The sequence below is a fragment of the Lolium rigidum genome, chromosome 3 (assembly GCF_022539505.1).
Source record: "Lolium rigidum isolate FL_2022 chromosome 3, APGP_CSIRO_Lrig_0.1, whole genome shotgun sequence".
Classification (NCBI taxonomy): domain Eukaryota; kingdom Viridiplantae; phylum Streptophyta; class Magnoliopsida; order Poales; family Poaceae; genus Lolium; species Lolium rigidum.
In genome coordinates, this window is record NC_061510.1 from 177,105,569 (window position 1) to 177,121,558 (window position 15,990).

General features: G+C 41.2%; 1 protein-coding gene across 1 annotated transcript; it reads left to right on the plus strand.

Moving 5' to 3' along the window:
• The first annotated feature begins 14,197 nt into the window (after window positions 1–14,197).
• On the plus strand, window positions 14,198–15,410 carry LOC124698708 (protein DETOXIFICATION 40-like). The gene has a single exon (XM_047231168.1). It carries the CDS (start codon window positions 14,347–14,349, stop codon window positions 14,818–14,820), a length of 474 nt encoding a protein of 157 aa, XP_047087124.1. The 5' UTR covers window positions 14,198–14,346; the 3' UTR covers window positions 14,821–15,410.
• The last annotated feature ends 580 nt before the right edge of the window (window positions 15,411–15,990 follow it).

Sequence of the window (15,990 nt, forward strand, 5' to 3'; positions counted from 1 at the left end):
GGCGGTTCCATAAATAAGTGGAATTCAAATCAATTGCCTTATGGCATTTTAGCGTCAGTATTACGTGTGTTTGTGTTTCACCATTAAGATTTATAATAACTTATCCATCGTACATGGAGTAATGTCATAATTTGAACAACTCATTATTTTCATTTGACCAGAGCAAAATAACAATTATTAAGTTCTTTATTATAAATTCTAAGGGCTAGATAGAATGCCAACGATGAACATAATAACACTTTATTTTTGTTCCAGACGTGCATACCTATCATATTCCTTGTCATTCACTTAGGCCATTGTATTCTTGTATTGCGTTGTTTTGTATGACACTTCATACCAACCAATATGGTACAAATACCCAAGAATTTCATTGTGTGACCAAACGAGGAAGACATCCATAACATGTATATCATTTATATACACTGAGCTAGACTTTCTAGTCTTTTCTTTCTTTACGCCAATAATCTTTTGTAGTTTCTCTTTTAGCTTTCCTCATTATTCAGAAAAACACTTCAACATCAATAACTTCTAGGTTTGTTGGTCAAATACCAATAACCTTGAGGTTCTTACTTTGAAGTTGATCATCATATGACAAGTGTTCCGGATTTCACTATTAGTAACCTTGTAATATGATGAACAATTTCACTCATAATTTTATCCATTGTATCATGATGACTTTCCGAGACCATGGCTGTACATGCTAGGCTCGTAAAGTTTAACCTTAGTATTCGCATGTGCAAATCTGGCTTGCACCCGTTGCATGCACTCGTAGAATCTATAACACCCGATCATCACGAGATGCTTCGAAACGACGAGTCTTAGCAACGGTGCATACTAAGGACGGTCACTTCATAGATATGCGAATATCTTTAGTGTCCAACTTAGTTGGAGGATTGGGACGCCGGGCGTCTTCAACCTTCGTACATTCCCATAAAACTTATGAGTTTATGTAGTCTCACTAGATTATATTCTATCATCTTGCAATAAGGTCTTAGATATCACATATATCTCATACCTTGCTTATTTACGAAAACTAAATTTTCAGCTCCTTACTTTTTCAAACAGATTTGAACTTCAAGTTTCATGGAGACAAGATAACTTTAGGTACTAATTGAAAACACAACTCTTTGAATCAACAATGTGAGGTTTACTAAAAGTTCGCAATAGGACTTAATCATTTCTTGATTCTTTAACAATACGGTACCAGTCCGTTAAGTTTCTTGTCAGACTTAACAGTATTTCTATCTCAATTTCAATACTAGCGCATGGTAGAAAACGGATGCCAATACTACAAAATTAATTCAAAATACTGCTTAGACTATGTTTATGATAATTAGTTCATGTTTTAATCTAATTACTAATGAACTCCCACTTAATACAACATCCCTCATAGTCGTTAAGTGGTACACGATCCAAATCCACTACACCAAAACCGATCATCACGTGAGATGATGTAGCTTCAATAGTGAACATCAATATGTTGATCATATCATCCATATGACTCGTGTTCAACCTTTCGGTTTCCGTTGTCCGAGGCCATGTCTGTACATGCTAGGCTCGTCAAGCAAACCCAAGTATTCTGCGTGTGCAACATGGCTTACACCCGTTGTATGTAATCGTTGAGTCTATCACATCCGATCATCACGAGATGCTTTGAAACAACGAACTATATCAACGGTGCATACGAGGGGAGAACACTTTATTATCTTGATATTAATGTAAGGGATCATCTTATAATGCTACCGTCGCGTTCTAAGCAAAATAAGATGCATAAAGGATTAACATCACATGCAATTCATATGTGATATGATATGACCCTTTAGTCTTTGCGCCTTTGATCTTCATCTCCAAAGCACGGACATGATCTCCATCATCAACGGGCATGATCTCCATCATCGTCGGCGTAGCGTCAAGGTCCATGGCGCCGTCTTCATGGTTGTTCACCTCATGTAGCAACTATTACAACTACTTTGAAATACTACTCAACATGAAATTTAAAGACAACCATAAGGCTCACTGCCGGTTGCCACAATACAATAATGATCATCTCGTACATATCATCATCATCACATCGTAGCCATATCACATCACCAAACCCTGCAAAAACAAGTTAGACGTCTCTAATTTGGTTTGCATATTTTACGTGGTTTAGGGTTTTCGAGTAAGATCCAATCTACCTACGAACATGAACCACAACGGTGATACTAGTGTTATCAATAGAAAGAGTAAATTGAATCTTCACTACGGTGGGAGAGACAGACACCCGCAAAGCCACTTATGCAATACAAGTTGCATGTCGAACGTGGAGCAAGTCTCATGAACGCGGTCATGTAAAGTTAGCCCGAGCCGCTTCATCCCACCATGCCGCAAGATGCAAAGTACTCGAACTAAAGACAACAAAGCATCAACGCCCACAAAATAATTGTGTTCTACTCGTGCAACCAATCTATGCATAGACACGGCTCTGATACCATTGTAGGGTTTCGAAGCATAGAAAACAAAAAATTTCCTACCGCGTGAACGCAATCCAAGCCAAGATGCAATCTAGAAGATGGTAGCAACGAGGGGATGAACGAGACTAACCCTTGAAGATTTCCAAAGCCTACAAGAGGAGGCTCTCGTTGCTGCGGTAGACGATCACTTGTCGCTTTCAAAAGCGCGTAGAAGATCTTGACGGTGCCACAATCGGGCAGCACCTCCGTACTCGGTCACACGTTCGGTGTTGATGAAGACGACGTCCTTCTCCCTGTTCCAGCGGGCAGCGGAAGTAGTAGATCCTCCTCGGAATCCCGGCAGCACGATGGCGTGGTGGCGGTGGTGGTGGAGAACTCCGGCAGGGCTTCGCCTATGCGCTGCGGGAGTATTATGTGGAGGAGGAGAGGCTAGGGTTTGGGGAAAGGGGTGGCTAGGGCGCCGGCCATGGGCAGCCCTAGGTGGTGCGGCCAAGTGTGGCTACCCCCCCTCTCCTCCTCATTATATAGGTGGAAATCCCAAGAGTTGTAGTCCAAGTCTTCGAATAAGACCCCAACAACAAAACCTCCCAAAAGTGGGAAACCTACTCAAGGAGGGAGTCCTACCCAAGGTGGGACTCCCACCTTTCCTTTAGGTGGGGTGGCCGGCCACCTATGGTGGAGTCCACCTGGGACTCCACCCCCTTAGGGCTGGCCGGCCATGCTAGGTGGAGTCCCTCTTTCCATGGTGATATCTTCCGGACTTTTCTAGAACCTTCTAGAACCTGCCATAAATGCACCGGATCATTTCCAAACTTGGAATATGACTTCCTATATATGAATCTTATTCTTCGGACCATTTCGGACCTCCTCGTGATGTCCTGGATCCCATCCGAGACTCCGAACAAAACTTCGAACTCCATTCCATATTCCATATCTACTTAAACGACATCAAACCTTAAGTGTGTCATCCTACGGTTCGCGAACTATGCGCACATGGTTGAGACCTCTCTCTCCGACCAATAACCAATAGCGGGATCTTGAGATCCATAATGGCTCCCACATATTCAACGATGACTTTAGTGGTCGACTGAACCATTTACATACGATACTGATTCCCTTTGTCACGCGATATTTTACTTGTCCGAGGTTTGATCATCGGTATCTCTATACCTTGTTCAACCTCGTCTCCTGACAAGTACTCTTTACTCGCATCTTGTGGTATGTGGTCTCTTATGAACCATTCATATGCTTGCAAGCTAATTAGACGACATTCCACCGAGAGGGCCCAGAGTATATCTATCCGTCATCGGGATGGACAAATCCCACTGTTGATCCATATGCCTCAACTCATATTTTCCAGATACTTAATCCCACCTTTATAACTGTTGGAGATATGCCCAAGAGGCAATAATAAAATGGTTATTGTAATATATCTTTGTGTTTATGATAATGTTTACATACCATGCTATAATTGTATTAACCGAAACATTGATACATGTGTGTTATGTAAACAACAAGGAGTCCCTAGTAAGCCTCTTGTATAACTAGCTTGTTGATTAATAGATGGTCATGGTTTCGTGATCATGAACATTGGATGTTATTAATAACAAGGTTATGTCATTAATGAATGATGTAATGGACACACCCAATTAAGCGTAGCATAAGATCACGTCATTAAGTTATTTGCTATAAGCTTTTCGATACATAGTTACCTAGTCCTTTCGACCATGAGATCATGTAAATCACTTATACCGGAAAGGTACTTTGATTACATCAAACGCCACTCGCGTAAATGGGTGGTTATAAAGGTGGGATTAAGTATCCGGAAAGTATGAGTTGAGGCATATGGATCAACGAGTGGGATTTGTCCATCCCGATGACGGATAGATATACTCTGGGCCCTCTCGGTGGAATGTCGTCTAAATAGCTTGCAAGCATATGAATGGTTCATAAGAGACCACATACCACGGTACGAGTAAAGAGTACTTGTCATGATACTAGGTTGAACGAGGTATAGAGATAACGATGATCAAACCTCGGACAAGTAAAATATCGCGTGACAAAGGGAATCGGTATCGTATGTGAATGGTTCAGTCGATCATTAAAGTCATCGTTGAATATGTGGGAGCCATTATGGATCTCCAGATCCCTCTATTGGTTATTGGTCAGAGAGAGGTCTCAACCATGTCTGCATAGTTCGCGAACCGTAGGGTGACACACTTAAGGTTTGATGTCGTTTAAGTAGATATGGAATAAGGAATGGAGTTCGAAGTTTTGTTCGGAGTCTCGGATGGGATCCAGGACATCACGAGGAGGTCCGGAATGGTCCGGAGAATAAGATTCATATATAGGAAGTCATATTCCAAGTTTGGAAATGATCCGGTGCATTTATGGCAGGTTCTAGAAGGTTCTAGAAAAGTCCGGAAGAAATCATCATGGAAAGTGGAGTCCCGGAGGGACTCCACCTTGCATGGCCAGCCAAACCCTAAGGGGTGGAGTCCCGGGTGGACTCCACCATAGGTGGCCGGCCACCCCACCTAAGGGAAAGGTGGGAGTCCCACCTTGGGTAGGACTCCCCCTTGAGTAGGTTTCCCACCTATGGGAGGTTTTGTTGTTGGGGTCTTATTCGAAGACTTGGACTACAACTCTTGGGGATTTCCACCTATATAATGAGGAGGAGAGGGAGGGGGCAGCCACTCTTGGCCGCACCACCTAGGGCTGCCCATGGCCGGCGCCCTAGTCACCCCCTCTCCCCAAACCCTAGCCTCTCCTCCTCCACATAATACTCCCGCAGCGCATAGGCGAAGCCCTGCCGGAGTTCTCCACCACCACCGCCACCACGCCGTCGTGCTGCCGGGATTCCGAGGAGGATCTACTACTTCCGCTGCCCGCTGGAACGGGGAGAAGGACGTCGTCTTCATCAACACCGAACGTGTGACCGAGTACGGAGGTGCTGCCGGATTGTGGCACCATCAAGATCTTCTACGCGCTTTTGCAAGCGGCAAGTGATCGTCTACCGCAGCAACGAGAGCCTACTCTCGTATGCTTTGGAAATCTTCAAGGGTTAGTCTCGTTCATCCCCCCGTTGCTCCCATCTTCTAGATTGCATCTTGGCTTGGATTGCGTTCTCGCGGTAGGAAATTTTTGTTTTCTATGCTACGAATCCCTACAGTGGTATCAGAGCCGTGTCTATGCATAGATGGTTGCACGAGTAGAACACAATTGTTTTGTGGGCGTTGATGCTATGTTGTCTTTAGTTCGAGTACTTTGCATCTTTGCGGCATGGTGGGATGAAGCGGCTCGGGCTAACTTTACATGACCGCGTTCATGAGACTTGCTCCACGTTCGACATGCAACTTGTATTGCATAAGTGGCTTTGCGGGTGTCTGTCTCTCCCACCATAGTGAAGATTCAATTTACTCTTTCTATTGACAACACTAGTATCACCGTTGTGGTTCATGTTCGTAGGTAGATTGGATCTTACTCGAAAACCCTAAACCACGTAAAATATGCAAACCAAATTAGAGACGTCTAACTTGTTTTTGCAGGGTTTGGTGATGTGATATGGCCATGATGTGATGATGAATATGTATGAGATGATCATTATTGTATTGTGGCAACCGGCAGAGCCTTATGGTTGTCTTTAAATTTCATGTTGAGTAGTATTTTAAAGTAGTTGTAATAGTTGCTACATGAGGTGAACAACCATGAAGACGGCGCCATGGACCTTGACGCTACGCCGACGATGATGGAGATCATGCCCGTTGATGATGGAGATCATGTCCGTGCTTTGGAGATGAAGATCGAAGGCGCAAAGACTAAAGGGCCATATCATATCACATATGAATTGCATGTGATGTTAATCCTTTATGCATCTTATTTTGCTTAGAACGCGACGGTAGCATTATAAGATGATCCCTCACATTAATATCAAGATAATAAAGTGTTCTCCCCTCGTATGCACCGTTGCACGGCTCGTCGTTTCAAAGCATCTCGTGATGATCGGATGTGATAGACTCAACGTTCACATACAACGGGTGTAAGCTATGTTGCACACGCGGAATACTTGGGTTTGCTTGACGAGCCTAGCATGTACATACATGGCCTCGGGACAACGGAAACCGAAAGGTTGAACATGAGTCATATGGATGATATGATCAACATGCCGATGTTCACCATTGAAGCTACATCATCTCACGTGATGATCGGTTTTGGTGTAGTGGATTTGGATCGTGTACCACTTAACAACTATGAGGGATGTTGTATTAAGTGGGAGTTCATTAGTAATTAGATTAAAACATGAACTAATTATCATGAACATAGTCTGAGTAGTATTTTGAATTAATTTTGTAGTATTGGCATCTGTTTTCTTCCATGCGCTAGTCTTGTAATTGAGATTGAAATACTGTTAAAATCTGACAAGAAACTTTACAGACTGGTACCGTATTGTTAAAGTATCAAGAAATGATTAAGTCCCATTGCAAACTTTTAGTAAACCTATGGTTTCAATTAGTACCTAAAGTCATCTTGTCTCCGTGAAACTTGAAGTTCAAATCAGTTTGAAATATAAGGAGCTGGAAATTTTGTTTTCAGAAATAAGCAAGGTATGAGATATATGTGATATCTAAGACCTTATTGCAAGATGATAGAATATAACCTAGTGAGACTACATAAACTCATAAGTTTTATGGGAATGTACGAAGGTTGAAAGACGCCAGACGTCCCAATCCTCCAACTAAGTTGGGCACTAACGATATTCACATATCCATGAAGTGATCGTCCTTAGTATGCACCGTTGCTAAAACTCGTCGTTTCGAATACTGAGGTATAGATGCTACGTATGCATACAACGGGTGCAAGCCAAATTTGCACATGCGAATACTGAGGTTAAACTTTACGAGCCTAGCATGTACAGACATGGTCTCTGAAAGTGATGGATAAAATTATGAGTGAAACTGTTCATCATATTACAAAGTTACTAAAAGTGAAATCTGGAACACTTGTCATATGATGATCAACTTTAAAGTAAGAACCTCATGGTTATTTGTATTTGACCAATGGACCTAGAAGTTATTGAAGGTGAAGTGTTTTCTGAGAATGAGGAAAGCTAAAAGAGAAACTACAAAAGATATTTTGGCAGAAAGAAAGAAAATACTAGAAGGTCTAGTTCAGGTGTATATAAATGATATACATGTTATGGATGTATTCCTTGTTTGGTCACATAATGAAATTCTTGGGTATTTGTACCATATTGGTTAGTATGAGATATCATACAGTACAACGCAATACAAGAATACGATGGCCTAAGTGACTGATAAGGAATATGGTAATAATGCACGTCTGGAACATAATAAAGTGTTATTATGTTTGTCGTTGGCATTCTACCTAGCCCTTAGAATTTATAATAAAGAACTTAATAATTGTTATTTTGCTCTGGTCAAATGAAAACAATGAGTTGTTCAAATTATGACCTTACTCCATGTACGATGGATAAGTTATTATAAATCTTAATGGTGAAACACACATACATAACACTGACGCTAATATGTCGTAAGGCAAATGATTTGATATCCACTTATTTATGGAACCGCCATTTAGGTCATGTTGGAAAGGAACGCATGAAGAAACTCCATGCAAATGGATTATTGGAGTCATTTGATTTTTGAATCATTTGGCGCTTGCAAATCTTTTCTAAAAAGAATGACTGAAATACCGTTCATAGGCCAAGATTTGAACGGGCAACTAACTTAGTGGAAACATACATGATGATGTATATGGTTCACTCGGGCATAGTTGTGTGCGGGAGATTCTTCTACTTCATGAAAACTTCCAACAATGAATTGAGTATATATATGTGGATATATTTGATAAGGAAGAAGTTTGAAACATTTGAATGGATTCAAATAAATTTCAGCATGAAGTGGAAATCATCGTAATAGAAAAGTCAAATATCTATGATTGGATCATAGTGGAAATATTTGAATTACTAGTTTTAGCGAACATCTAAGAGAGTTATGAAATTGTTCTATAACTCACGTTTCTTGGAGTATCATAGTGATGATGGAGTATCCGAGAGATGTATCCAAACCATGTTGGATCAATGATGAGATAAAATATTGATGCCATTATATTTTTGTGGATTATGCTTTAGAGACTACCGCTTTTACACTAAATAGAGCATCATCATGATCCGTTGAAATGACACCATACAAGTTATGGCATGGGTATAAAACCTAATAGTCCTTTCTTTAAATTTTGGTCTAAGAGTTTACAACCAAAATCGGATGAATGTCTTTGTTGGTTATCCCAAAGAATTGATAGGGAATTCTTCCCACTATGAAGTAAAAGACAAAAGTGTTTGTTAATGTTACTTGCTTATTTCCAAGAAATTGTTTTCTAGCGAAGTATTTGAGTGGGAGAACAATAGAACTTGATAAGGTTTATGAACCTGAGCATAATGATCAGAGTAGCGCAGCATCGGAAATTTGTTCCGGAAGCGGCCACAACGATCATGGCTCCCATGACTGCAAAGTGTTTTAGCCATGGAGATCGAATTACTTATTGAACCTTGTAGTTATGGTTTACTTTGTGATCAAATAAATGATTTGTGGACAAAGGATTGATTTGGAACAATGATAAACCAACTACATACAAAGAAGTTATGATGGGCCCTGACTCCGTTAAAATGGCTTTGCGCCATGAAATCCAAGATAGATGGATATTTTTTTGAAAGTAAATGGATCTATAAAATTGATGGACTTGGATGGAATATCCTTGATGAAGCTTGACTTGTCGAAAAATTGTTTACGACAAAGTTCAAAAAATTGACTACGATAAGATTAGATCTTCCGTAGCAATGCTTATAGTCTATGTGGATTATTCTAGTAATCACTACATATTTCTTTTATGAGATATGCTAGTAGGATGGAAAAATACATTACTTAACAGAAGTGGGTATTAAAGGTGTATACAAGATACAAACCAAGAGTTTTGCTAGTCCGTGAAATACTAGATAGGTATACGAACTTCAATTGGATGAAGTGAGTATCGCGGAGTTGGAATCTTCACCGGATGAAATAGTCAAAGAGTTTTTGATTTCATCGTAGACGATGAAGAGGCTTGCATTTGCAAGAAATTAAGTGGAGCGCTGAGACATATTTATAATACTTTATGTAGATGACATATAGTTGGTTATAAATAATGTAATTATACACTTGATTATAAAAGGTTTCATTGAGAATTAACTTCAATAAAAGGATATGGACTGAAACAAATTTAGTGTCAAGATCTATGAAGATAGATTGAAACACATAATAAGTTTAAGTCAAAGTACATAGAATGGATATTGAAGTAGTTCAATATAGAAATATTAAGAAGGTGTTCTTTTCATGCGAAGGTTTACCAAGACTTGAGTGTAATTGACACTCAATGAGTAAAAACACATGGGTGATTATAGATCACGAATAATATGTACACAATCAGATGTCATGTGCTCTTAAAAGTGTCATGAGTATGTACCAGAACGATTCATGTGATGATCATTGAAAAACAGTAAGAATATTCTTGAGTACTTAAGAAGAACCTAGGATATATAAATATAATTTTGTATGAAGAAATGACAAAAAAATCGCTGTAAGATGTTACACCGATATTGGTTTTGTCACATATAAAAATGAAATTCAAATCTCAATTAGGCTAAGTGTTGTTTAAAAGGTAGCACAATGCTAGATTTAGAAGAGTTCTAAATATTGTGACGGATTCTACAAACGAAGGCATAGTATGTCATTGTTTTGACAATGACTCGAGGATGTTTAAGTCGAAGAGTTCTTTGAGAACTTGGTGTAGTTCCGATAGTGTCAGAACTTTGAAGCTGTATTGTGTATGACAATATTAGTGACATATTTCAGACCGCGGAATTAAGGTTCCACCAGAGGACTGAACATATAAGATTAATGCCGACTCATTTGGAAAATGAGTGATGCGTTGAGACGCAAATGAATTGCAAAATACATACGTTTCTGAGCATGTCAGATCCGTTGACTAAAACCTCTCCCGTGAGCAATACATGATAAAGCACCGGAAGGCCAAGGTGTTATATCTTTACAAATGAAAACTAGATTATTGACTCTAGTGCAAGTGGGAGACTGTTGGAGATATGCCCAAGAGGCAATAATAAAATGGTTATTATAATATATCTTTGTGTTTATGATAATGTTTACATACCATGCTATAATTGTATTAACCGAAACATTGATACATGTGTGTTATGTAAACAACAAGGAGTCCCTAGTAAGCCTCTTGTATAACTAGCTTGTTGATTAATAGATGGTCATGGTTTCGTGATCATGAACATTGGATGTTATTAATAACAAGGTTATGTCATTAATGAATGATGTAATGGACACACCCAATTAAGCGTAGCATAAGATCATGTCATTAAGTTATTTGCTATAAGCTTTTCGATACGTAGTTACCTAGTCCTTTCGACCATGAGATCATGTAAATCACTTATACCGAAAAGTTACTTTGATTACATCAAACACCACTGCGTAAATGGGTGGTTATAAAGGTGGGATTAAGTATCCGGAAAGTATGAGTTGAGGCATATGGATCAACAGTGGGATTTGTCCATCCCGATGACGGATAGATATACTCTGGGCCCTCTCGGTGGAATGTCATCTAAATAGCTTGCAAGCATATGAATGGTTCATAAGAGACCACATACCATGGTACGAGTAAAGAGTACTTGTCATGAGACTAGGTTGAACGAGGTATAGAGATACCGATGATCAAACCTCGGACAAGTAAAATATCGCGTGACAAAGGGAATCGGTATCGTATGTGAATGGTTCAGTCGATCACTAAAGTCATCGTTGAATATGTGGGAGCCATTATGGATCTCCGGATCCCTCTATTGGTTATTGGTCGGAGAGAGGTCTCAACCATGTCTCGCATAGTTCGCGAACCGTAGGGTGACACACTTAAGGTTTGATATCGTTTAAGTAGATATGGAATAAGGAATGGAGTTCGAAGTTTTGTTCGGAGTCTCGGATGGGATCCAGGACATCACGAGGAGGTCCGAATGGTCCGGAGAATAAGATTCATATATAGGAAGTCATATTCCAAGTTTGGAAATGATCCGGTGCATTTATGGCAGGGTTCTAGAAGGTTCTAGAAAAGTCCGGAAGAAATCATCATGGAAAGTGGAGTCCCGGAGGGACTCCACCTTGCATGGCCAGCCAAACCCTAAGGGGTGGAGTCCCGGTGGACTCCACCATAGGTGGCCGGCCACCCCACCTAAGGGAAAGGTGGGAGTCCCACCTTGGGTAGGACTCCCCCTTGAGTAGGTTTCCCACCTATGGGAGGTTTTGTTGTTGGGGTCTTATTCGAAGACTTGGACTACAACTCTTGGGGATTTCCACCTATATAATGAGGAGGAGAGGGAGGGGGCAGCCACTCTTGGCCGCACCACCTAGGGCTGCCCATGGCCGGCGCCCTAGTCACCCCCTCTCCCCAAACCCTAGCCTCTCCTCCTCCACATAATACTCCCGCAGCCGCATAGGCGAAGCCCCGCCGGAGTTCTCCACCACCACCGCCACCACGCCGTCGTGCCGCCGGGATTCCGAGGAGGATCTACTACTTCCGCTGCCCGCCGGAACGGGGAGAAGGACGTCGTCTTCATCAACACCGAACGTGTGACCGAGTACGGAGGTGCCGCCGGATTGTGGCACCGTCAAGATCTTCTACGCGCTTTTGCAAGCGGCAAGTGATCGTCTACCGCAGCAACGAGAGCCTACTCTCGTAGGCTTTGGAAATCTTCAAGGGTTAGTCTCGTTCATCCCCTCGTTGCTCCCATCTTCTAGATTGCATCTTGGCTTGGATTGCGTTCTCGCGGTAAGAAATTTTTTGTTTTCTATGCTACGAATCCCTACAATAACCACCCATTTACGCAGTGGCGTTTGATGTAATCAAAGTACCCTTCCGGTATAAGTGATTTACATGATCTCATGGTCGAAAGGACTAGGTAACTATGTATCGAAAGGTTATAGCAAATAACTTAATGACGTGATCTTATGCTACGCTTAATTGGGTGTGTCCATTACATCATTCACATAATGACATAACCTTGTTATTAATAACATCCAATGTTCATGATCATGAAACTATGATCATCTATTAATCAACAAGCTAGTTATACAAGAGGTTTACTAGGGACTCCTTGTTGTTTACATAACACACATGTATCAATGTTTCGGTTAATACAATTATAGCATGGTATGTAAACATTATCATAAACACAAAGATATATTATAATAACCATTTATTATTGCCTCTTGGGCATATCTCCAACACCCAACACATGGTTGCAAAAGGAATCCAGACAAGTTTTCTAGATCTCCATAATATATATATATTTGAATTTAGCAAGTGCACAAGAAAAACATATGCGGTCAATTTCTTCACGTTGATGACGCAGATAGCTCGAACCATTGATGAGCCATGTCTTCGATAAATTTGATTCTTAGAGGGCAGGCAGCGTCCGACGAGTTGCTAGGTGAAATTCTTGATCATCAGAGGGTTCTTTCCTTACGAAAATGTCCTTGGCATAGGAATGATTATCGCCTTAAAGACAAATCATGGTAAAGGGAAGATATCGAGAAGATGCAAGAGGGTTCTAAATCCATGAGAGACTAGACACCATGATGCACCTCACAAGGGCTGATGGCTTCAATCTCCTTCCAAAGGAGATTAGCTACTAACTAGGAATTTATTTAATGAATAATATTTAACAAGATTGGGGTATATCATGGTACTTCCAAAATATAGGTTTGGGGCTATATGGTATAGATCTAAGAGCTAAATTTTGGAAACTAAGAACTAAAAAACTTGCCAACCACGTAATTTTTGAATTAAGTAGTCCTTAGTTTCTGTCTGCAAAAGAGATCTGGAATAAATGTTGCGATGTTGCGCCATGTAAGAAGGGATGTGCAAAGCCTTTTGGAACTCGGGTGCTAGGCAGCCCTTTATTTGAAAATTTGGAGTCCATATTTTGGAAATTTAAAATTCAAAAACGAATATTAAGAAGTACATATGTGTTCCTACTATTTATGTACTAAGTCGTTTATATACTAAGATAAACAAATGCGAGAAGCTGAAATGAGTTATTTCCCCTTTATAGGGGTGATTTAATGTTTTCTTGTAGACAAAGCGTTAACGTTCTCTTCAACCAGACTTTGCAGATGTGTTAAGTTCACATGTATGTTTGTGCAAGATTTTTTGCAAAAAATTGAACATAAATATGGTACAAACTTTTAATAAAAAAATATGTAGCTGACGCCCGAGAGCCGCATGGCCGCGCTCAAATATTCATCTCTTTCAAAGGAGAAACTATATATATATATGGTGTTGACATAAGTTAGAAACACTTTAATTTTGATCATGAGCACATGTTTACGGGATCTAGTCCGCGCCTGTATTATAAGGAGAACTGAAAACTGACGATTATTTTACAGTTTTCACGAGGTTACACCTAGCGTTGCTATTATAATTGATGACACAAAACCAAAAACACTTTAGTCCTTTTTTTTTAAAGCAAAAACACTTTAGTCTTGATCATGAGCGTGCCGCCAGAAACAAGCGACAAGCCTAGCGTTTCGGCCGCTAGCCAATAGTCATAGCAATAACCAAACTGCACACGTCTGGACCCAAACAAAACCTGCAGGAAAGATCATATACAGTACATGTCACAAAAGCTAGGAGCCACAACTCAATCCTAATTTTCCCCGGTGGCCGTCGCAAGTTTATATAGCCCACACACGCCGCTGAGCAACTCCTCTGTATCTCCGCTGCCACCGGGGTTGGGATCGAGAGAGGAACACGTACACACAGCGCCATGGGTAGCCCGCTGGAGAGCAACGGCAAGCAGCTGGAGAGCCCGTTGCTGACCTCGCTGCAGCCGGCGTCGGCCGGCAGCGGCAGCGACGACGGGCATGGACACGGGGCGGCCAAGCAGCTGGAGAGCATCCTGAACGACGAGTCGGTGCCCTGGGGCCGGCGGATGAGCGCGGCGACGGTGGTGGAGATGCGGATGCTGCTGCGCCTCGCGGCGCCCGCCGTGCTGGTGTACATGATCAACTACCTCATGTCCATGTCCACGCAGATCTTCTCCGGCCACCTCGGCACGCTCGAGCTCGCCGCCGCCTCCCTCGGCAACACCGGCATCCAGGTCTTCGCATACGGCCTCATGGTAAGCTCCGCCAAACTGTTGATGCTAACCTTGATTAGTTCCTGCTGGTACTACCTCACTCAACTTGTTCGCGACGAGACACTTATTTTGTTAGCGATAGTCAAATTTCTAGTATCCTAGCTAGTAGCTATTCTTATCGTACTTTAAGTTTAAGCAGAGAGAGACTTAGTCTACTACGCCAGTAGCAAGATGATTTGCCTAGTGGCGTTTGCTCGTTTGGTGCACAAATCACAAATGTCGCATCGTGAGCTACTGACAGTAGATTAGATTCGACATGTGCGAGCTGGTTCAGCTATCGCCGAAGATTCGTCCGCCTGCGCTGCAATCCAAATCCAACCGAATAGACTTCGTAGCAGCCGCTGGTGCACAAGATGGCTTTTGGCTCTCGGGTAGCATCAAGTAGTAGGTGGGTAGTTGCCATTTCGTCCATGATATACACCATTCAATCCCGTATAAAGGTTATTCGCCAAAAAAATATCCGTAAAAGGCTTGTTTGTTACTAGAATCTTTGTGGAATTTAGTTGAGATAATACTATGGAGTATTGGGTAAAGCGTTACCATCACTCAATCCCCACAAAACTTCATCCATAATCCATTAGGTATAGGCAGAGTATTGCGGATTGGAAAAAAAAACCTAAGATTTAAGACAAAAATAGAAATACTCAATACTCTAGTACTAAACATGCTTTTAAAAGTAGGGTGTGCCTATGTCTCAGTTGATTGAGATCTTCTTAAGTCTCAGTCAACTTAGAAAAGTGCAACTACAGTTTAAAGAAAAGTGCAACTTGGTTTAGTTGCACATTTCTGAATTGCACTTTTTTAACAGAAAAGTGCAACTCAAAGCATATTTTTGTAAGTAACTTAGACTTAAGAAAATCTCAGTTGACTGAGACATAGCAAAACCGTTAAAAGTAAGTGAGCATTTAGAGTTTTGTAACGATTATCCTCACTAATTCTCATAAATAAAGGTTAGTTGTCCATGTCGCCGCCTATTTATTTCGTGTTGTCCTCTGGCCATCCATCGTGATGATGGATACAGGGGCCCTTCTGTGTCTGTCTGAGTGATATGTTTGTTGACTGTTAACATGTGCCGATCTGCGAGCTGGGTTCACTTCTTGAAACAGAAACGTGCAATTGACGCTTGACGGCGCTTGTACAGTACTGCTACAGTCGAGATCGCTGTCGAAAAAAACTACTCCCTCCGTCCCTAACTAGTGGTTTATAAGAGCATAAAGCGATTTAGGGGTGCGTCGGACAAAAAAACGTTCCCAATCGCATCTCCTAAAGCCG